This window comes from Triturus cristatus, chromosome 2_1 (genome assembly GCF_964204655.1).
Source record: "Triturus cristatus chromosome 2_1, aTriCri1.1, whole genome shotgun sequence".
In the NCBI taxonomy this organism is placed as follows: domain Eukaryota; kingdom Metazoa; phylum Chordata; class Amphibia; order Caudata; family Salamandridae; genus Triturus; species Triturus cristatus.
Genome location: NC_140581.1, coordinates 306,391,662 through 306,415,461, shown reverse-complemented (window position 1 = coordinate 306,415,461; position 23,800 = coordinate 306,391,662). Strand labels below are relative to the sequence as shown.

The 23,800-nt window shown below is 48.7% G+C and overlaps 1 protein-coding gene and 1 long non-coding RNA gene across 3 annotated transcripts in view; one reads left to right on the top strand and one right to left on the bottom strand.

Moving 5' to 3' along the window:
* Positions 1-23,800, top strand: part of OXCT1 (3-oxoacid CoA-transferase 1) — a 458,536-nt gene that overhangs the window by 140,480 nt on the left and 294,256 nt on the right. For both annotated transcript variants that reach the window (XM_085631175.1, XM_085631176.1), the window contains exon 6: positions 21,037-21,143. In XM_085631175.1, coding sequence (XP_085487301.1) covers positions 21,037-21,143 — 107 coding nt within the window. The remainder of the gene's footprint in view (positions 1-21,036; positions 21,144-23,800) is intronic.
* Positions 1-23,800, bottom strand: part of LOC146864133 (uncharacterized) — a 75,838-nt gene that overhangs the window by 1,511 nt on the left and 50,527 nt on the right. The window contains exon 2 of the long non-coding RNA XR_014970059.1: positions 6,258-6,552. This is a non-coding gene — a long non-coding RNA (uncharacterized LOC146864133). The remainder of the gene's footprint in view (positions 1-6,257; positions 6,553-23,800) is intronic.

The following is a 23,800-nucleotide window of genomic DNA, read 5'->3' as shown; positions in this document are numbered from 1 at the left end:
CAAGACTTTTAGCAGGTTAGAGAAACACTGTATTGCTTAACATCTCCATACTGCAGTCTCCGCCCTTTCACCATTCACTAATTACCCTTTGATTGCCTCAAAGAGTAAACGCCTAGATTTAGACTGAACCTTGTTTTTTTTTTTTTTAATATGTGGGCCCTTCAGTCAGTCCGGGTTGGGTCGAGCCTGTGACAGCACATGTGGTCTCACTTACAAGACACTATTGCTTACAATTTAGAACTTGGAGCTCACTCATTAATATGGCCAGGTACTACCTAGACCCCTCTCCCCTGTCAATATCAAGATCACATGGGAAGAATTTTTGGATTAGGGGATCGTAAACCCCCGGCCGTATTTATTTACATAATTTGTTTTTAAAACAAATTTAATATACAATATTTACACAATACGCAGAAAACCATTACATTACATAGATTACATTGGTAGGTGCAGATGTCAGATGGCTAACCTTAATCTCTAATACAAGGTTTTTCTATCCGAATCTAAACAGACCATCATCAATAATCATAATAACAATATTTAATTCTTTTTTTATTTTCTGCTTATCCCTATTGTGAGCCTACTGCAAGGTCAATAACTGGCGCCAGATCCTTATCCTATTATGCACGCACTCCAACCAGAGTGCGCATGCGCAGGGGGCCCGTTCACCATGTGGGGTACTCCCCCACCCCCCAGCTCACCCCCATACGCCCAGTAGATTATCTCCATAATGGGGCCCTTGCAGTTATGTGCTGTTTATTTGCGCCATTGTGCACGTGTGGGATGGCCAAGCAGCCTACCGGAAAGCGTAACTCCCCCTCCCCCGCACCCATCCAGCCAATCGGCTGTAACTACCCCAGGAGTTCTGGAGAGACCACATTGATTACATTGGTAGGTGCAGATGTCAGATGGCTAACCTTAACATATCTCTAATACAAGGTATTTCTATCCGAATCTAAACATACCATCATGAATAATCATAATAACAATATTTAATTCTTTTTTATTTTCTGCGTATCCCTATTGTGAGCCTACGGCAAGGTCAATAACTGGCGCCAGATCCTTATCCTATTATGCACGCACTCCAACCGGAGTGCGCATGCGCAGTGGGCCCGTTCACCATGCGGGGTACTTCCCCCATCCCCCCCAGGTCACCCCCATTAGCCCTTATGCCCGCCCTCCAACTGGAGTGCGCATGCGCAGAGGGCCTGTTCCACGTGAGGGTACTTCGTCCCCCCCTGGTCACCACCGTACACCCTATAGATTATTTCCATAATGGGGCCCTTGCAGTTATGTGCAGTTTATTTGCGCCATTGTGCACGTGCGGTGTGGCCAAGCAGCCTACCGGAAAGCGTAACTCCCCCTCCCCCGCACCCATCCAGCCAATCGGCTGTAACTGCCTGAGGAGTTCTAGGAGAGACCACTTGTCCCTCCCGCTTGGGCTTCCCCATTCAAGAATGGCGTCGCCCCCTAAGGACCTTCAATTTACTGCTCACCAATCATGACCTTACCACCACAGGCCTGCATAGTTACCCGACTATCAGGCCCCCCCAAAACCACTCAAAGGTCATGCCCTGTCCCTACACCTCACTAACTATGCAAGAAGATTCTCTCTGAAGATTTCCATCCTTACTTTCGATAGTCTGCAGGTGTAAAACCCTAGCTAACCTTCTCTCTATTGCAATTTCTGCAGTCTCTGCCGATGTGTACCCCGGGCATAGACGTATCGACCCTCCCACTTCAGTGAGAAGTATTACTACTGTTCTACCCAGGCGTACAGTCAGCCTCCCCCATGTGTAGGATAACTGCTAGGGCTGACTGAATCAGACAAAAATAACATACCGTCTTGGAGCTATTAAATGGCCTCGATTGTTAGCATCACGATGTAACATGTTGCCACAGACCCTGATACTCATTGCCGGTGTAACTGTACCATTGGAAGCCTACCCAGGTAGTGCCCTACAGGCCCCCCAAATCTCCCATAAGCAGATCATGGAATCTATGAACCACCCATACCTGACCAATATGTTCTGGGATAGGTTCTGTGTAGGCTGCTGCCCCTACTACGGAGCATCCCCACAACGCACAGTGACCGCTGTGATGGCACCTGCGAGCACAGGCACCTTAATGGCAGAAATCCCGTTTAATGACATGGGTTGTTGAGGAATGTTTTACCCAGTCATTCCCAAGTTGCAGGATAATAATGCTAGGGCTGGCTTACTCATAGGAACTTGACATGCTGTCTTGGAGCCCCCTACCCGGCCTCAATCGATAGCATTACGGTGCGCCGGATAATCACGTCGCCCCAGACAATGCTACTCATTGCTGGTGAAACTGTACCATTGTAAGTCTACCCAAAGAGTGCCCCACAGGCCCCACGCTCTCCCATAAGCATATCATGGAAACCGTGAACTACCTACACCTGACCACTATGTTCAGGGATAGGCTCTGTGCCAGCCTATCCTCCTACTACGGAGCATCCCAACACTGCGCAGTGTCCGCCACGAAGGCGCCTGTGAGCACAGGCGCCGTAATGGCAGATAACCGTTCCACGACAAGGGTGTTGATGTGTCGCATCAGCCCTTAATACCTGTGTTTCGGACAAGCTGTCAACGTAGACACCTGTAAGGCAGCGTACTGCTAACTTACCACAAATGGCAACAACAAATGGGTGACAACTATACACTTCAACTGTAATGCATGGGCAGCTGTCAAGGTATACACCTGTAAGGCAGCATACTGCCGACTTACCACAAATGGCAACAACAAATGGGTGACAACTATACACTTCAACTATAAAGCATAGGCCGCACTGTCTCATGCTGGCACCGCTTGAGCCCCTGAGTTGATCGCCCAAACTACTTGATGCCGTCGCTTGCCACTCACGTTCCGGATCTACCGGTCCCCTTAGTTGTCCACATCTTGCAGTCATAGCAATGTGGAGCACTTCCCAGGCATCAGGCGTGGATCAGGTCATACATAAATGAAAATCAAAGATCAATGATTAGTGCCTTTTGCTTTTAGATGACCAAAACCAATTCACAAGTCAGCGCTACTTGTGAGACTGTACCCCCCCCCTTTTCACCCGTACCCCCAGCTTTAAGGTGCATAGGTACTGTTGTGACACCACTTGGCCACCAACGGGTGCATCGATACTGCCGATACTACACCGGTCTCTAGCTGTGACACCACCGGGCCCTATTATTTGCCGGCCGACGGATGCATTGATACTGCGTGGATCTGACAACATAGGCCCCCAAATATGCACCAGCCCCAGGAGGGGAGTTGGTCCAGTACGACACAACACAGGAATAACCTGCTTAGTTTTACAGGCCCAAGGACGTCAGTAATGTGTGACCCCACACGTACATCTCACTGTGTAAGTGCACAGGCACAATGGTGCAGCGATACTGAGTGACGAACCCCAGGCATATAATGCCACATTGTACACGCACCAGGGGTGCGACTGTACCGTGTGATGCCACACGGCCATCCAAGGTACAAGTGCACAAGCACATGGGTGCAGAGATACCGTGTGATACAATACGTTATTGTGCCTACGTGTATGCGCATGAGGGTGTATAGATACTGTGTGGCAGGCACCGGCATACAATGCCTACGTGTATAAGCGGACCGGTGCAGAGGCACCGCGTGACATAACGCCCTCCTAAAGCTTACGTGCACCTGCACATGGTGCCTAGGGCTTTTGACACAGGCCCCTAATTCCTATGTACCACCGCACTGCGCGCAGGGATACCCTTGAAAGGTGTGACAACAAGGCCTGGGATGTACTGTTTTGACGTCATAAGTGTTGAGAGTATACTTGAGTGACCCTCACCGAGGCCAGTGCCAAGTAGGCCTGACCTCCCAACCATGTAAAGAAATTGCTTTAATATGCTAAGCATCACTCCCTCAGTAAGTAATGTCAGCCAATATGGAATCCTGGAGCCTACCCTCGAGGTAACATATGTAAAGAAAAGAAGGTTTGGACCAACATGGCAATTTACCAACTGCGTGAGCAGACCCTACAGTGATAGGTCTGACATACATTTACAGGGCTACCCCTGCGAGTGGCACCACCGGTGGTGCAAGCCCACTAGCAGCACTTGGCTTACAGGCCATGGCACACACCCATGTAGTCCCAAGAGATTTACCAGTAAATCAGGTACATCAACCATAGGACACTTAGGCCATGTTGTTCCGCTTTGTATGATTGTTCTTGCTGAAACCCACGAAGCAAAACTGACTCATAATATACTGTTACAATCCCTGCCTACTTTATTCCTCAATATTAAATGCAAATGCCCTTAACACAGCTTCCTAAAGTGTTACTTAATGTATTTGTAATACAGGCCAAGGCATTACTTTAGCCATCTAATGAATTTCCAGACCGTTTGGAATGGGTCAAATGTATATGCTGCATCTAAGGTACTGAGTACTGACTTACATATACAACCCTTATGGGTTCCCAATTGATCCGAAGCCTGTAATGTTGTAAAACTAAAAGCAATCTGCAGTGCCCAATATCCTTTGGCTTTGAAAGCAAACCATAATTCCTAAGGCAATGATCTAGCTTTATGAAGTAACATTAAATCGATTGCGCGTGGTACATGCGCCATCCTTTTGATTAATATATGGCATCTATACTGTTGCATTAAATTTAAACGCTCCTGATTTCATTTGGGAAAACTGAAAAACGTTAAACATCAGCTGCCTGATTCATCTGCGTTCACCAGCAGGTGCGGCCTCCATTACTGGAGAACCTGTGACAGGGGTGTCAACCGCAATTGTTGATGAGACTTACACATTTAAAGCGGTTAACATAACACCACATGCATTACCTCAGGAACATTGGAAGCAGACTCAATTGAGAGCGCCCAGCCTAGAGCCAGTCCCATTACATGAGGAACATTGAAATCAAACTTAAAAATGTAAAGCGCTTAGCATAACACCAGATGCAATACCTCGGGAACCCTAGAATCAGACTTACAATTGGGCAGGTTGAGAGAAAGGGGGTATAATTCATGGTGCCATTGCATCCAGTTCGCACTTGACCGATAACCGAGCGCAAGGCGCTCTAACATGATAGGCTCTAACAGCTGAATATCAGCAGGAAGGGTTAATATTTGTACAGAAGAACATTTGTAATCAAATGGGCTAACCTACACGCGGCAAGCATGGGACAACGATACATGCCACTGGTGTTTTTCGCAAGGCAACCAATATTTTTATGCATTGCATTTCAAACAAAATTAAAGAGACACTGTGTCTGTCGTGCACTCCTTATAATTATATAACACAGTGCCACCAGCGGTGGGTAACAAAACACCCGCAGACGCCTGCTCCGAGTAAGAACTGGAGTCTGTGTACAGTGCGTGAGTGTCTGACCCTCCATGCCAGGGAACCCGGCACCAATGTATGGCCGAGATAATGTTTTTAAACACTCTTGTAAAATTGGGCCAACCGATTAGCAAACGATGAGCCCCAGACTCCCCAACAAAGTGTTCCGCTATGCTCAGGGAGTATGTAATACATTACGGTTTTAAATCTCTCCAGTTTTGACGTTCCTGAAAGGAGTACCAAATGGAGTCTGTGTACAGTGCGTGACTGTCTGAACCTCCATCTCAAGTTAGGGAGCCAGACACCGATGTATGGCCAAGATCATGTAATAAAAACACCCCTGTTAGTACTTTATGGTTTTAAACTTCGCCAGTTTCAGGCGTCTTCTCTTTAAAGACAACATCTGCTAACCCGGGATCGAACCAGTGACATGTAGAGTTTCAGACTACTGCTCTCCTAATTGAGCTAATTAGGTTACTGAAAGGGTTAACACGTATGTGAGACGGACAGAATTGGAGAGGCAAACGCGTAACATGCCCGGGGAACTCTATGCTGCCCGCCACCCCTGCGTCCCCTACGCAAAGCAGATTAGTTTGCAACTAAATAGCCATACTGGGGTTTTTGGATTCATATTTTGTCCCCGAATTGGACGTGGCTATTAACTGTCCCTAAGGCGCACGTCGTGTATGCATAGTTCAGACTAATGTCAATCATAAATAAAAGATGCTTAGTTACTACATGGTAGGCTGACCGTTTTAAATCTTAAACTGTACAGGGATCGAACCTGTGACTTTGGCATTATTAGCATAAAGCTCTAACCAACTGAGCTAAGAGGCCACTCTCAAGACAAGCCCACCAATGCCAACAATTAAGTGACACAACACAACCAAATCTGAGGCAGGAGAGGGAATACTTACACTCCGGTCCCCCCGCGGTACCAACGTTGATAAGTCTGCCCACTATTCAGCGCAGGCTCCGGCTCGAATCCTCCTCCATTTGCGCCGCAAGGCCAGCTGCTCTTCTCTCAAACAGCTACTGGATGCGCCCCTGCTTCTCCGGTCCCGAAAGCCACTGCCAATGAAAGCCTTCAGCTGATCCGGTGCTTGCCCCCCACAGCTCCTGCAGCGATACTGCTTCTCCAAGCCACAAGCTGGACTTGCCCCTGCCGCTCCGCCGTAACACCTCCTTCTGCCGCGATTATCTGGAGGGAGCCTGGAAAATAAAACAGAGGAAATTAAATTACAGCCTCCTAGTGAGTCTGGTATGACTAGTGGCAGGCTGAGGGAGCGGCGAGCAAAGAGGCCGACTCCACCGCTCCCCAGCCTTTTATTGTTCCAACCAGGCCAGTTCTAACTGTCCTGGTGTTATCCACAGTGCGTGACACGGAAGTGCTTTCAATCACTTCCGGGTTATGTCCCCAGACCTTGACCAGTTAATGGCGGGGCGTACCTGTCGCGTCATCAAAGCGTGCGACAGGCCCGCCCCGGTATGGTCATCGGGGGCCGGCACGCCCGCCATACCTTCAGCGTGGCCAATGCCGGCCCCGCCTTTCTATTCCCCTGTCCCCGTCTGGTACTCCTTCCCTCCTCCTCCTTCCCTCCCCCTTTTTTTGTTTTCCCCATATCCCCTCCTTTCATTGTCTATTGTTTCTGCTTCCTCCTCTCTCGTGTTACTTTCTTTACTGGCACTTTTTTTTAACATATTGCACAACAGCACAGGCTGCTGTGCAACATTGCTTACAAAAAAGAGCGCTACAACAGTGTCAACGCTGTCTGCCTCATGCTTTCTTTTTCTTGATTTCAGACCATGTTGCACTGCATGTCTTAAAATTATTGCCAAAGACACTAGATCTCGTGTAGGCGAGTGCTATCAGCTTTGTCAATGCTTCTTTGTAAGGTGCCAGCATGTTGCAGTTTCGGAACTTGGCATTTTTTTAACATGGTAAATAGTAGCTCAGAATCCCAACATGCAAAGTGTTTGTGGCTAAAAAGTCAGGACTTAATGCAGACTATAGACCAGTATCGCCTTGGGGCATCAATGTGGAGGGTGACTAAATTCCTGGGCGTGGGGAGGGCCAATGTTGAGGGAAAAAACACCCTAGTGTGTCATTGATGATTGAGGTCTAAACCGTTTGTGAGACTAAGTAAGAAGCAATTACGCCTTTGGTGCTACTTTACTAAGGCCCAGTAATGCCCTAACTTGTGGGATGCCACATATTTGGGACCCGTTGCGGAGAGTCTAGAATACTTGGGCTCTCTGCTGAGGACCAAGACAGTAAGAGTTTGGACTTGTGGGGACAGCTGATCAGCACCAGTCACACCTCGGTGACTACCTGAGAAGGTCCAAATACCTGGAGTCTCTCTACCTGGGGACAATAACCCCTCAAGCTTTCACTCCTGAGAGCGAGTAACGTTTCGACAAATGACTGCTGAATGCAAAGCAGACTACTGATGCAAGTAAGGACATGTTGGGGGCTCACCCCCCCCCACCCCCAACAGATGGCCAGTGGCATTCTGGGCTTCCGAGGATAAACAGCATGTCTCTGGAGTCACTGCTAATTTAGAGCTAAAAACAACTGGTGAGCTCACTGCGAAGCGAGAGTCAACAATTCTTCGTACAAATGACAACATTCATGGCTAATATCAGATTGGTCAATATTCTTAGCCAAGCTCCGCCTTTGTCAGAAGTGCTTCTAAACGATGGGGAGGTCCCTGTTTTAGTCCGACTGTCCCCTCATGTGTACACGCACTTGAGTCGTTAGTGGCTATCAGAAATACTACCTTTCACAACCATATTCTATTTGGCGACTGCTCTGGCGAAAATTGGTTAGGGCTGTTTGATATTTCAGATGTTTAGCAGATTGGTCCACAAAATGTGTGGTGTTGCATTTTTGGGCTGTGGGCTTTGTGTTGGACTGATCCACATTAGGTGGGTGTCCAGTCTATCCACGGAAGAGACAGGATACTTCACAGCAGCCTTCTCCAGCCCGAAGCATCCTCAAATATCAATATTCTCCCTTACTGCCTGCCTCTGCTTGATCCCCTTTCACCCCCTCCACCTGGACACACGTGTGCTGCCTCCTCATCGACTCGTGCTTAACCAGGAGTCCCCCCCTTCGTACAGACCCATCTAGGGCTGATCTCCGCAGCTTCAGCATCTCCCAAGCTTGCTTTGAAATGATGACCGATAATCCTAGATCAACAGCATTGCCCCTCCCTCAAAACGAGAAAGCGCTTAAGTTGTCATTTGCAAGCTCTGCACAAAAGTGCTTTAAATAGACGGGGCCTTTTAATGACACCATCTCTCAAAGAACTTTACAGAAATATATACAGGGCACTTCCCCACAGGGAGAATTCAAAAGCAGTCACCGAGAGCTACATGTACACTGATGCCTTGAAATAAAGTGCATGCCACCGAACTTATAGCCATGGGGCTTTCCCTGTTGTGTATCACTTTACAAAGACACAAGTGCTTCCATAAAAAGTGCATCATAAAGTTCGATATAAGTGCCAATAAAGCACTTTACATTCACAAGGTGCACACAACCCAGAACACTTTACAAGAGACCCTCTTCCATAGAAAGTACATAAAAAAGGACTTTATACTTACATACTTAGCCAAAAGCCACTATAGAGTGCTTTATAGAAAAAAGCCATATAAATTGCTTCTCAACACATTTAGCAGACACTCGAGCTTTCATGTTAACTGCTCTGGAAACACTTTACTGAGGAAGACTTCGGACACACACTGGTTCTCAACGCACTCCACAGTCACAGGGCCTTGCATTAAATTTAGTGCATCACAAAAGCATGTGCCAACGTTGCACCGCATACACCATAAAACGTCCCATGTACTGCATCACGAAACACGCCTTGGAGGCTAAACATTTGTCTACCAAGCAAAGTGCAGCTCAAAGTATTTAAAAGAGGTAGGCACAGACCTTTCTGAGAGACCCTCGCTATAAAAGAGCAAGAATGAACAGGGTTAGTAGCTTTCTAGTAAAAGTCCAGATCCAGTAAAGTAAAATGCTGCTACGTAGATCGATCTGCAGTGTATTTGTAGCAGATCCCCACCATGGAACAGTGTTTCATGGTGAATGACTGCCGCTAGATTATGACCCCAATATAGTGAATTATTGCAATATATTGCCGTTACATTTCCAGTGCAGTGCACTGTTGCACAGACTCTGAAGTGTAGTAACACTATATTTCATTGCAGTGCTCAGGCCTGCGCATAGCCCAGGATGGTGGATGGCCACGTCACTCGCAGGGGGACACTAGAGGGGACAGCCCCTTGGTGTTTCCTCACTGCCTAGGGTAGTATTTTTTCTGTGGGCACCTGGCCTTGAAGCAGGGGACTGTGAGTGCGAGATCTCGCCTCCCCTGTGACCCCCGGCATTGTCACTTCCGGGAGGTCAGTGGGGTAATTAGGTGGGCGCCACACCTGGATATGCCTTTTTTGGTGGCCAGCAGCAGAGTAATTTGCCACCCCCCTACCTGGCAAGGCCATGAGAACTGAGAAGAGCAGTCAATCGATGCACAGCGTCACAATCGGAGTTACAGGGTGATCCTAATGCGCTCGTATGATCACCCGTAAGTTAACCCTACCTATGTACTGCATAACAGAATATGAGTAACCTAGCAACCGTTTTCCCACAAAAAGTGTGTGGTCTGTTTTGTTGATGATGCAAATGTATTTTGACAAAAAAGTATGTGTGTAGACATGTCGGATGGCAGAAGGGCTATGGGTGGGAACGCTAGGTTGCAGCCTCCTCGTGCTGAATGGATATGGAAACATTGTTTATACCTCGCGCCTTAGTAACCCCAAGTCGTGTGCTGCTCCTTCAGCTAGTCCTGGCCTTTTACTCAGCAGCTCTTTGCATGCTGGGCTTTGAACCCTTACTCTCACTGTTACAAGTGAAACTACAAGTCCCACAATGACACGTGTTGTAGACAGGCTGAAGGTGTCACATATGACATGGAGCCCCGGAGAGGTGTCGGTGTAGTCCCTGGGTCCCTGTCCTGTCGGGCACTGCAGTAGGAGGCTGGCACAGTATATCGTTATCAGCTACTTAGGATTTTTGTTTCTAGCAGGCTGGACGGTGTTATTTTTGGAACCCCATCCCTAGATTTCCCCACCAAAGCTGGCCATAAAAGTAGTGGAATGTTCAACAAGTCTCCTTTGTGAGCAAATGGCTTTTTAATTTACTTAAGTAAAAGGTGCGGCTATAACATGCACGGCTCACCTCCATTGTTTTCAGACTCTTGGGGAAGTTTCAGCATGGTGGGCAGGGAGCAAATGAGGCAGGAAGCTGAGAGAGTAGTTTAAAAGTGGAGGGGACAGGAGGTGAAGAAAGCAGCAGTGTGTGAAGAGAATGGGCAGCGACCAGAGGGGGTAGTGAGTGTTCACAGGAGGCTGGGAAGCACAGAGGCCACGTGTGGTCAGGAGGCACAAAAGGGCAGAGGGGAAGAGGAGCTGAGATATTTGACTATGAAATTAAAGGCACTATTCAGTCTTAGATTAGGTCTCGCCTACGCAGCGCGCATGCGCTGCATAGAGAAAAGACCTTTAGCCATCGGCACAGCTTTGCGGGCAAAAACGTGCACGAGTTGCATTGCTTCCAATGGCAACGCGTGCACGTCTGGCGATTCCCTTGCGGGAGCAAGCAGGGGTGCCATATGTTAACAATTAGCGCGTTTTGCTGCTCGCTCCCGCAAGGGAAATCGATGCAGGCCCCCCTCCTCGCTCCCTGCAGCCGCGCGTGCATGTTTCTTCTCACACTGCCGCCACCAGCTGAGGTAGCCGAGCAGATTCTCACGCACGTGATCAGCATCTGCCTTAAAGAGTGCTAGGCTGTGTTTAGGCCCCTCTATCGCTTCATCTTAGCCAGTTGGACCACTTCCGCATACCAATCTGGTATCTTCCAGATCAGGGTAAGGGGAACTGGTTCATCTTATCACATGGACCATTTGTTGTGCAACCATGGACTGTACTATATAACCGAACAGGGGGGCATGCAGTTTAAAAACACACGCCTTCTCTTCTCACATGTTATTTGTGTGCAACCTTAGGCAGTGTAACAAAAGGGCCATTAAGGCCGAGAGAGATGTTTGTGCTTTTCCCCGTCATATGGGGTTAGTAAGTATTATAGTACAATAATACATTTGCTGCGTGGAGTGGCTCTTTAAACTCCAGCAGGTGCTGGCTTCGTCACAGCATTATTAGCCAACCGAATGGCCGCATTTAATTTCTCTTAGATGATAAAAAAGGCTGAGTTGGCCGTGCCGGGTTTGCCTGCATGTACACATCATTAGGGCCTCAGGCTCTCTAGGTAACATTACTGATGCCCCACCGTAGCCCTCTTCACAGCGCTAAACCATGACAGGCCTTCTCATACCTCACGAAACCACATGCTATCATACCATTCCAAGCCATACAATGCCTTGGCATGACATAAAATAAAGCTTCATGCTACATAATGCCATGCTTGGTTTTCTGTGTGATAGCACAGCGTACCGTACCATATTATGCAGCCGATAAATGACATGTATTCCATACAATACCATACTGTACCTATCAATGTGATGCCATATTATGTAACACTTTGCCATCTCATGCCATGCAAACCGATGCCATTGCCTCTCCTTCCGTACAGCTTGCCATACAATGCCTTACCGTGCCTTCCCGCGCAGTGCTGTACAGAGACTGACCGAAGAGGCTCACAGGACCAGCAAGAGAACAAGGGTTAATGAGCAAGATGAGAAAATGATTGAAACGTGGGCAGGACAGCTGGAAAAACGGCCAAAGGTCGAACTGAGGCGACACCAATCCTCAGAGCCCCGGACTCACATAGACGAGTAGGGCAACCTGAGTTCAAATCCCCGGGTAAAACCAGACTTGACCAAACCTCTGTTTACCGGCCACACCTTGAGTGCGGTGCATGCGAATGAATGATGCTGCAACGCCTTTCAGTGGCTCAATAAACTTTGTATTTGCCACAAATGGGTAATATAAATTTCCAGTGATCAAATTTCGAAGTCTTTTTTTCACATGTCCCTTGCCTGGCGCACGGGAAGCAGATACCAGAGTCGTGTTGTCTGTGTGACTGCCAGTCTGGTTGGGGTACCAGAGGACGGCAGATCATAGGGGTGGTAGTTTGGGTTTTCAGCAAGCCAGATCAGGTGGGGAGGCGGTGGGGGAGAATGGGGGTATGATATTTGTCATGCCTTAACTTGTTCGCTTGAAGGCCTGTCTGGTAAAACCTTCACCAGAGGACGCCTCTTGCTGGGTTCTCAGTGAGAAAGAGTGTCCTCTGGTCTGTGTGCCTGGTAAGGTGCACATGAGTCTCGCAGAGGCGGGCTGCAGCCCCCTCACGCCTGACACTCGGTCTGACATCACAGCCCGCCTGACCTCCAGATCTGAAGGGCCGTTGGCAATGAGGGAACCAGTGCTGGATGGAGAACAGGTGACCGGAATAGAAACGGTGTCACGTGGGAGCTCAAACAGTAAAGGCCTCTGTCACAGCTGTGTACGGAATGAACAAACATCAGGCTACCGCAATTACATTCTCTTCACAAATACGCTGGCGCAGCTTCCCGCTCGCCTCTCGAAGGAAATCGCAGTATAATTCAAAGGGCCCGCCCCCTCTCCCCAAGCACGCGCATCCTTGTCTGTACCTTGCTGTTGCCACAATCTGACAGCTCTGCTTGCACTGAAAGTGGAGCATTCCAGCTCATAACTGGGATTCGCGTGCAGGTGACGTCGCCTGTCAGGGATCATCTGTAATTCTAATGGCGTCTTCAACCCCACAATGCAGCTGAACTCCGCGCCAACACCTGCCCTTGTTCATTATGGACCAAGAAGGAACTGTCAACGAGGACAAAGTTACAAGGAAATTCGCATTACTCAATGCAAATTTTGTGTGGGATTTAAAACAGAAAGCATCTTGTTATGCCTCATGTCCTGTGAGCTCCAGTGTTTTCCGGATTAATCCTCTCTATAGTCTGAGATGGGGCAAAACACGGGAGACTTTGCTAACAAAAACAACCATGGGCACCGCCTTACAGGCTAATCACCAACTCACTAGTGCACATACCTCACTGACTTTCGCCCTTAAACACCGCAACACAGGTAACTCTACAACACTCCTCAACCCCAAGGTGCCTATGCAACCATAATGGCACCACCATCCCAATATTCTTTACTGACCCTCGTGGAATAAGCCAACTCTAGTCTCCTCTGGCACTGCTCATATCTGAAGGAATGTGCTCTGGGTCAACATCTTGGGCAGCCCGGCCTTAGCATCGGTAATCTAAGTACCTTGACACCGTCATACTTCCGTACCCACGTATTACCTGGCATTATCCTTATCTCTTGAGTCCTCTGCAACCACTACCCTTTCACTCATTTGTCTTACATTTCCCTGAGAATATTATTAAAGCGGATTCCTTATGTCAATTATCTTCACCCCTTGTTCCTGTTTTGCCCCACAACTGATACACTAAAAGTCTGAAAAACAGTCATGAAATATCTTGAGCAATGCAGGCTCAGCTGCCAAAAAAATTCAAGCATTGGCATAGCCAATAGGTCTCGCTTTTGGGACCTTATAAGTATTTAGTTATGCAGCACAATATCCTTGGTGCAACAACACCAACTGTTGCATGGCTAAACACTTATAAGGTCCCAAAGGCGAGACCTATTGGCTATGCCAATGCTTGTTTCACACGTGACTGTGCCCGCTTCTCTGCAGTACCACCTGCAGTTCTTTCTAAGTTATATTCGGAATTGGCATTTTGTGAACCGGGCTCGGAAGGACTCCTTTAACAGTCGGAAATGTCCCTCTTCACTATACGCTCATTTCAGACGCTATTTGAAGAGATCTCAACTTTGCCAATCAGTGTCGACTCGAAAACCTTTCCTGCCCTCCCTACCCGCGAGGGAGCGAGGCGAACTAAAAGAGGAGTCTCTCTTTAAAAAACATATATTTACCAGCGGGACTCTGAGTCAGCAAGACTCGGGTGTGTTTGTGCATCACATCAAGGCGCATTACTGTGATGCTCGAACCCGTTGGAAACTGAAGCGTTTTCCATCAAATAAATCAAATAAATCTATACAGATACAGCAGCCTATAGTGATGGGTGACGACAAGTGACAGACCACAGCTGCACAGCGTCTAATTGCCGCACTGCATGACAAAGAGGCTCTTAATGTGACACGACAGGGGCATGCGAGAGAAGGACTTGTTTTGTTGCTGTGTTAATGCAGGTCACTGAACGTCGACAAACACTGTGCTCTTGTAAGAGGAGATGAGCTGTTTGTATTTCAATTGCTTTGCACTCCGCGAAGTCATTATCTAGCCCGTTGTTTGCAGTTGTAATCATGTTTTATGGCCTTTTGTGCTTCATTAACTTATCACGCGGTTATAAAAATGAACTGTAAAAAACAATGCATCAAACATCCAGTGGGTGGTGCAATAGGACTACAGTTTGCTCTCGCTTCCTGCCACAGCATTTCCAGTGCGGATAAAACTGCCGTGTTCGGCCAGTGATGTAAGATAGCGTTGATCAAATATATGTATTTATTTATTTGATCAGCTCAGAATATTTCCACAATAACTGCTGCACATAGAAGTTGTACGACTTTAACAGGACATCGAGTAGTTTTGACTGCTGCCCTAGAGAGGGAGCTGATGGATGGTACTGGCATACAGGTATCTTGATACTTATATACAATATAGCTCAGTGCATGTTTACAGTGAGACGTCTGTATAGTGAGAGCAGTTAATGTATATAAAGAGCAGAAGGGCTCAGATATTCCCGCCTTGAACGTGTTGCAGTGCAGTGGTCCCAGTAATGGACGGGAGTTGAGCCTTGATTTTGTACAGGAGGGTTTGGTTGTGGCCAGAGCACAGGAGGGTTTGGTTGTGGCCAGAGCACAGGAGGGTTTGGTTGTGTCCAGGAGTACAGGAGGGTTTGGTTGTGTCCAGGAGCACAGGAGGGTTTGGTTGTGGCCAGAGCACAGGAGGGTTTGGTTGTGGCCAGGAGCACAGGAGGGTTTGGTTGTGGCCAGGAGCACAGGAGGGTTTGGTTGTGGCCAGGAGCACAGGAGGGTTTGGTTGTGGCCAGGAGCACAGGAGGGTTTGGTTGTGTCCAGGAGCACAGGAGGGTTTGGTTGTGTCCAGGAGCACAGGAGGGTTTGGTTGTGTCCAGGAGCACAGGAGGGTTTGGTTGTGGCCAGAGCACAGGAGGGTTTGGTTGTGTCCAGGAGCACAGGAGGGTTTGGTTGTGTCCAGGAGCACAGGAGGGTTTGGTTGTGTCCAGAGCACAGGAGGGTTGGGTTGTGTCCAGAGCACAGGAGGGTTTGGTTGTGGCCAGGAGCACAGGAGGGGTTGGTTGTGGCCAGGAGCACAGGAGGGTTTGGTTGTGGCCAGGAGTTTTTTTTGTTTTGTTGGCAAAGCATAGGCACTGTGTTGTCATGCATTCTGTCAACAATCTTTATCCGGTTTCTTCTATAACAACCATAAACTAACATAGATAAAATACAGATACATATATCCACAGATAAAACACAGCTAAAAACTATGGCCATGACTACAAGGAAAAGATTACCATCTCATCATGGTTCAAATAGCACTTTTCTCACACGAACTGCACCAGATAAAACAGGACTATGTTAAAACCAGCAAACTCATCTTACAATAACATTAAGTAATAAAGTGCAGGGTGGACTTATGCAAAGTGCTTTCCTGTAAACAGCGGTATAATAAACAACCTTGTAGAGTTTTTATAAAAAGAGCCAAACATGATAAAGTGCATCGTGTCCTGGGCTGAATGATTATCGCTGCTACAAGGAGTGGGGGTAGAACCGCAATAGCTATCGCGGGGCACAGCTAACAAACAATGTATTCAATTTAAACGGAAATGAGTGTAGAGAAACCGGTGAAAACCAAACGTTACCCTTGAGGTGCGGTTCAATTAGTAGCGTGGTCTGCAGTGGTAAAGAGGCTCTTGTGGGTGATGTGTCCTTAGCCAGTGAAGCGCTCTCATTGGCCCTCCATGTCGCAAATGCTTTCTTAGTCCAGAGGTGGTCCTCTAAACTAAAGTTTCTGGATGGGCGAACATTTCCAGGCACCCCAGCCTAGTGAAACCAGCCTTAGCATTGCAGATCATGAGATACTAGCTCCGGGCTGAAGGACCAGACCGTCTTTTAAAATGGAGCAATTAAAATGCTTCAGCGGGCGAACCCACACCGAGATCCGGAGGAGTGAGGGCCGCGCTATCCGTGTATCCGATGGGTGCTCAATCCCTGGTCCATCATGGATAATAACCAAGGATGTACTCTGGGGGAGAGAAACTTGTTTTCAAGAACTTGCAGTGAAGACACATTAGTGCACCCTCATAGGTCACACACTGACTCTGGACTGTTGTGAGGCAGACTATGGGACATCCATTTATGGCTTTAAAACCTTAAAAGAGCAGCTGGACTGGAGCTGTTGTAATGCGTACAACCATTCGGCTTAGTGGTGATACTGCGGAGTAGGCGTGTGTTTTGGGTGATTAAATAGTTTGTGAAGCGAAATGTAAAACTTTATCTACCGGCATGAGAGAATATTAGGAAAGCATACAAGTATGGAGTTAAAGTAATTAAGTTTGAGAAGGACAAGTGGGCAGATCAGTGTCTTGGCTGTGTGAAAGGGAATGTGAATTCGTATTTTCCAAGTGTTCTGAAAGTGCAGTCTGTCCGCTGTTGCTGTGTTTTTATGAAGGTTTCCATTTTCAATGGCCAGTTGTAAAGTGCCCCTAGTTTTCTTGCAGAGGGCGCTGAGATCATGATGTCTGAAAGGAAGTGCTGGGACGGAAAAGTCCTTCACATGGTCAAAGACCTGAATCCATATCCTGAGTGCCCCAGCTGTGGTGATATCTGGATACGTGGTGCTGAATTTTGGTCATGAGCAAACACCCATCTTGTGTGTGCTCTCTGTCCGATGCCTGTCGCATGTACTGCTGTCTGCTTGAGGTACACCCAAAGCGTTCGCTTCAAATGGTGGAAGTCTGCCTCCTTCACCGGTAGTTAAGTATAATGAGTGTGTTGGTGGCAGCATACCATGTTTTTAGCTTTTAGTGATCAGTAGAGTGAACAGGCCTTTTTACCTGTGCCATGTGAGTGGCACTCGATTGCTCAATATTGTAAAGTTCAGCTGCTGTATTTTTACCTCACCCTTGGCCTGAAGTGGGTTGTGTGCAGCGCTGGGATGTTTATGGGAAGATACAGATGGCAAGCATGGTTGCGTGTGCTCACTGAGATACATGTACCTTTGAAAAAGAACAGTGCATCAAGGAATAGCGTGCATGGTTGTGTGTGCACATTAGGATATATGTGTGCCTCTTAGAAGGTACAGTGCATCAGATAATAGCATGCATGGTTACTTGTAGGCATGGAGCTATCTGTGCGCTAGTACCTCATGTAGGAGTAAGCGCATATTGCTGCGTGAGCGTGCAGGGTTATATGGATGCCCGTGCGAGGGCACAGTACATTTGAGGCTGTGTGTTTGCACGTGTGTGTGTGTGCACGTGTGTTTGTGTGCGTGCATGTGTGCATGCATGAGTGTGTGTGTGTGTGTGTGTGTGTGTGTGTGTGTGTGTGTGTGTGTGCTTACAATGGACACCACACATGTGCAGGGCCGTTTCTACCATTAGGCAAGACTAGGCGGCTGCCTAGAGCGGCAAAAGGGGGAGGGCGCCAAAAACATGAGTTTGGGAATATCTAATGCATTAATTCTTCTAGCCTGGATGACAGGGGGAGAGAGTGATGGTAGTTAAAGTGAGGGGGAGGCATTTTTCAATTCTCGCCTAGGGTGGCAAAACGCCTAGCAACGGCCCTGCACATGTAGGACGCCGAGTTCCATTTTGGGAGGCCCAGGGCTTGCTGAAGGAACAGGGAGTTGTAAAGGTATCTCCTTGACAGATTTGTGGCCAGCATAAACAAGTCCTTACTCCGCAAACTTCAGATGATACAGAACACCATCGCCAGACTTGTCCTCAACATCCCCCCGGCACAAACACATCAGCCAACACCTACGAAGGCTCCACTGGCTCACACTGGAGAAAAGAGTCCCCTTCAAAATCCTCACCCACGCTTACAAATGCCTGCATAACACCTTACCCGAATACCTCAATGACTGAATCAACTTCCACGTACCCAAAAGGAACCTCCGATCTTCCAACCTCGCAATGGCGGAAACCCCGCGCATCCACAGAGCCAGAACAGGTGGAAGATCATTCTCCCACATCGCGGCCAAAACATGGAACGAACTCCCGGCAGACATCAGGCATGCCCCGCCCTGATCACCCTCAGGAAAGACTCTCAAGACCTGGCTCTTCGACTGAACGGATCTGCGCGCTTTACAAAACCTTGATTGATTGAGTGGATAGCAGCATTTCTGAGAGCTGGGAGGAACACACATTCGAGGAACGAAGAGCGAGGCTCTTCAGTGTACTTCAATAGGTGCTCTTTGATTCTGAAATGAGGCCACTGGTCATAGGGGCCTGGGCACATCTGAGGAAGGAGTTGGGGCTGATGTGAGAATTCTAAAGAGTAGGGACGTGTCCTTTGGTAAAACATCTGATGCACATATCACTGAGGCTGACCTCTAGGTGTGAACCTCTAGTCACTCCCATGGCTGTGTTTGGGGCCATCAAGGTTGGAGACTGTCCTACTGTGATAGTGCTCTCTGGAGGAAGAGCACAACAAAGGAGTGGGTGCCTAAAAGTGGACAGCCCTCAGGACATTAACTTTAAAACAGAGAGACACTAAATCACAAGTGTGTATGGAAATGGACTATAAAAAAAGGGATCTTGACACTCCCAAATGGTCACATAGAAGCTGTACATCATATTGGAGAAGCACAGCAAGAGTTCTGTCTATTATGACCAGGACTGCGGGCTACGGGTCTGCCAGTCTTGCGTGCTAAATATGGGGACATCACTAAGGAGAATCAAGAACACTCGCATGGCTCACCAGCTTCTGCCTGACCCAGGACCAGTGGGCCCAATAAGGAGAAGGAATTGCCCTGAGTGAGCGAAGTCCAGTGGGGGTCATGCCAAGAGGATCCTGGGAGTGGAGTGAGAGTATCTGGTCCATAGAGAACAGCGTGTCGATTGGTTCGGCTGCCAGTGTGCGCTATGTCCCTGTGTTCCAGGTGGGGCCACAAAGAGGACTGGACTGTCTCACTGATCAGACTGCTAGTCCATGTTGATTGTGCAAGTCCCAATGCCAAGAGGGGACCCCTTCTGTAAGAAAGGGTCGCTGCTGTGGTGCTATACTGCCACGAAGGGTTGACAATTGCACTTGGTTAGGCTCTGATCCAAAGAGATCCGTCGCCCTATTGATTCCGGTATATGTGAAGGGGATCACGGAGGATACAAAGGGCGGTTGCCCTATGTGTGCTGTGAAGACCCCCTGCATGTCAGGAGGGGGCCAGAGTCCAGGAGAATGGCCGCCGCCCAAGGACAGCATGCAGTCGTAATTGCCAGCGGGTTGTGACTTGCGGAGTTGGAACCAAGCTTCACCTACCTCAGTCTGGGAGCAACCAACACCCATATCTAGACGTAGGAGGCAACTTACCTCCTTATCACCATGGATGTCTGCTTCCACATCTACAGATTCCACAGTCCTGCTGATCTCTGGGCCGGAAACACGTGCCTGAGGACTCCAGACTGCCAACCCAGTGAGTGAAGTAAGACTGACACTGTCCTATTGAACCCTGGGGAACTTGTTCTGATTAATGCGCCCAGTCGCGTTCACATACAGATTTCTGCTTGAACTTACTGTAGGGGCCTTGCTTGCATGTCCCCGCACGTGAATTGGAAATAACTTCATCCAAAGAGTGGGACAGGAGCTTATCTGGGTAAGTAATGCTAGCAGGACTGCCTAGAGAAGACTTTGCAGTGTGTTGTATTGTAATTTGTGTTCGTAGATAAATACTAATTTTTACAATTGCATAAATGCTAGAATTTGACTGGACAATCATTTATTGGGGTTACTGGATGTATTTTGTGTTGCGAGTCTGTGCTCGCCTTACACCTGCCTCCTCTCTGAGAGGCCTTGGACTGCTCGACCCCGGCTACAACTGAGTCGGGTGCTGAAGGGGCACTTGGCCCAGATGCTCAGAGACCATAGCTGCTCCAGGACATCTGGAGTAAAGGGCCTCAAACACCATGGTTGGGCTCTGTAACTCCTGCTTGCCCCGTGGCCCTCTCAAAGGGGATCTGACAGGAAGCAAATAGGGCAAGGAGGGAGGGAGGCAGGTATTGATGTGACTGCAAAATGGATTATTTTTGTGTTTGGTGAGTTAAGCAGTAGTGAGCGGACTGCCATTCAGTGTTGACTTACTGTAAGGCATTCTGAGATTCGTGGCTGAATAAGTTGAGTAAAACGATACAAAGATTGGTGTATTGTGCTCATAAAGGCAAGTGGAATCGAAAATTGTAAAGATCTCACCAAGCAATGAGTTGTGAAGAAAATAGGAGGAGACCCATGGTTGAACTTTGAGGGACGCCCATTGGCAGAGAAGTCGTTGTGGAGAGCGAGAGGATCCAGAATTGTGAGCCGAGTGAAGTTTGACTCACCCAAAATGTTGGTTTGGCATGAATGACCCATAAAACACATACTAGCATTTAATACGCTTTTTTCTTGTAGGTAAAAGAGTTTAATGGACGCCACTTTGTCATGGAAACAGCAATTACGGGAGATTATGCACTTGTGAAAGCATGGAAGGCAGACCGTGCTGGAAATATTGTGTTCAGGTATGATCATTTGTTTATTTTAATATTCTCTTTCACCAAATACAAGATGTTTTCTTTGGTCTATGTAGAGCTCCGGTGCCAGGTAATCCCCTTTAACGGGGCATGCAAAAGTCTAGTGCCGGCAGGAGCAGCTGCCTTTGGATGCCTCGTACGGTTTATGCTGTGACTTGTTAAAGTGGCGGCGCCTAGGTTTCTGCATTCATTCAAATAACCCCAGCTGGACACATCTGTGCCTGGGCGCACATTAGCAGCTGTGCGATTCTCCAACCTCGGTGCCAGCTGAGTCTCCGATCTCCCCTGCGAACAATGATCCGCAAACCATCCCTTACATTTAGGCCTAACTTTAGGAATAAAACCCGTCTAAGGTGGCTGAATCTTCATTGTTGAAGTCTTGAAAGAAGCCTGACCGAGCACACAGAATGACTGTCACTCTGTCTTGTGGAAGAAGATTACCCTTTAACCCTCCCTGTTGGATGCAGCCGTATTGTTTGTTCTGCTTTGTCATGTATGCGTTTCAACAAGTATGCATGTGAGCCATCATACATGGCTGTAGAAATACATTTAATGAGGAGTAACACCTTAAATCCTTCTTTGTTTGCATTTAATTAGCTGTTATGTCCATGATGGTCTTTTTTTTTTTTTTTGAAACCGTTTATTGCAATCTCAAGAATATACAAGTATGGGCCTACAACCTTCGGGCCGGCCGCTAGAATGACAGGAGCATATGACATACATACAAAAACACTGGGCGGTGCAGAGAAGCAAAATCAGGAGGTATCAGCGTCGTGGGCCACATCACTCTGACCCCACAATACGGTTTCATTTTATACACACAACACAAAAACCACACCCACAAGGCAACCCACAATCGAAAGTAACAGCACGTGCTCCCCGGATGGGGGACCCCAGCCAGCAACAGGAGTCTAAAGAGGGGAAAGGGAGCAGATCGAGGACTGGGTGAACTCCGTGCTCGGGGCTATGGAAAGGAGTCAACTAAGGGGACGGGGCTGGTGAGGCCGCAGGCAGCAATGGTGGCGCGCAGATACCCCCGCGGTAGGCGTTCCAGGGGCCCCATACTTTCACCCATGCCCCAGGCTTACCCCTCGCCACATAAACCACCTTTTCTCGGAACATGCACCAATCCATATGCTCTTTCCAGGCCGACACCGTCGGGGGCCTCTGGGATCCCCACAGTTGAGCTATGTCACGCTTAGCTATCATATATCCCAGAGTCACCCATCGCGTCTGCGGAACCGAGTAGTCAGTTGGTTCCCACACATTCAGCAGGCATCTCCTCGCTTCAGGCAGCAGCGCGACATGCGTAACCACTCGCAGAACCTCATGCACACCACGCCAGAATCGCTCCACCTTCGGGCATTCCCACAAAATATGCAAAAAAGTCGCCAAAGCACCACACCCACGCTTACACAACCCATCCTCAGCATAGCCCATACGCAGAAGCCTTGGCCCCGTCATGTAAACCCGATGGAGTATCTTAAGCTGGACGAAGCGAAGGCGAGCCGGTATGGCCACCTCCTTCGGAGAGGCCACCGCGGAAGTCCAGTCTTCGTCGTCCAACTCCAACCCGTCGGCAATCCAAGCCTCGCGGAGGCCAGTCAGCAAGCCCGAGCGGTCATTAATCAATTTTTTGTAAATGAGGGAGATCGTGCTGTCCGGAACGTGGCCATCCAGCACTCTATCCTCCAGGGGGGAAGACTCCGGGATGGAGGCGACGTCTGGGAAGACTGAGCCCAGCGCGTGACGGACCTGCAAGTACCGAAAGTATTCACTGCCCTGCAGCTGAAACTCCGTCTGCAGCGTCTCGAATGTTTTAAATCCCCCCCTCGTCCAGAGGTCCCCCACTTTACTGATGCCGATCGTGTCCCACTTCTCGAAGCCCTTCGAGGTCCACAGGGAGCCCAATCTCTCAGACGCGTACAACGGTGATGCCCGGGTCAAACGGTCCTTCCACCCCATAGCTGCGTTAGCCACGTGCCATACTCGTACCATGACACGCGTAGGTCCCGTCAGGCGGGGTCCGGGCGCGCCAGAGTAGAGCGCTCGATTATAGTCGCCACCAGGCAGGAGCATCTTGTCCATTTCAAATGCCGGGTTTAAGGCGGGCCCGTAAAGGCCATGATTAATTGCAGCTAGCTGGGAGGCCCAGTAATACCGTTTAATATCCGGGAGGGCAATCCCCCCGTCGTACCATGGGAGCGTCAACTTCGTCAGGGCAATACGCGGCCTCCCGTCCCAGAACAGGCGGCGCTGTAGACTCTCCACCTCACGGAAGTAGCGCGCCGGGACTAAATCCATAGTATTCTGGAGAGCGTACAGGAAGCGTGGCAACGACATCATCTTAAACAATGCCGCCCGGCCGAGCGGCGAAAGCGGCAGGCGCCGCCAGCGCGCGACGTCCTCCTTCAAGCGCTGGAGGGGGGGAAGCAAATTCCGCTCGTAGCGGGCCTCCGGGTCCAGAGTAATGTAAACCCCCAGGTACCGAAACCCCTGCGAGGCAATCTGGATCGGACAGCCCAGCGGGAGGACGGGAGCCTCCCCGGAAAGCACATACACACATGATTTAGCCCAGTAGGCCTGAGTTGCGGCCGAATGAGCGCAAAACATCAACCAGGACAATCAGTGATTTACGCGGGGAG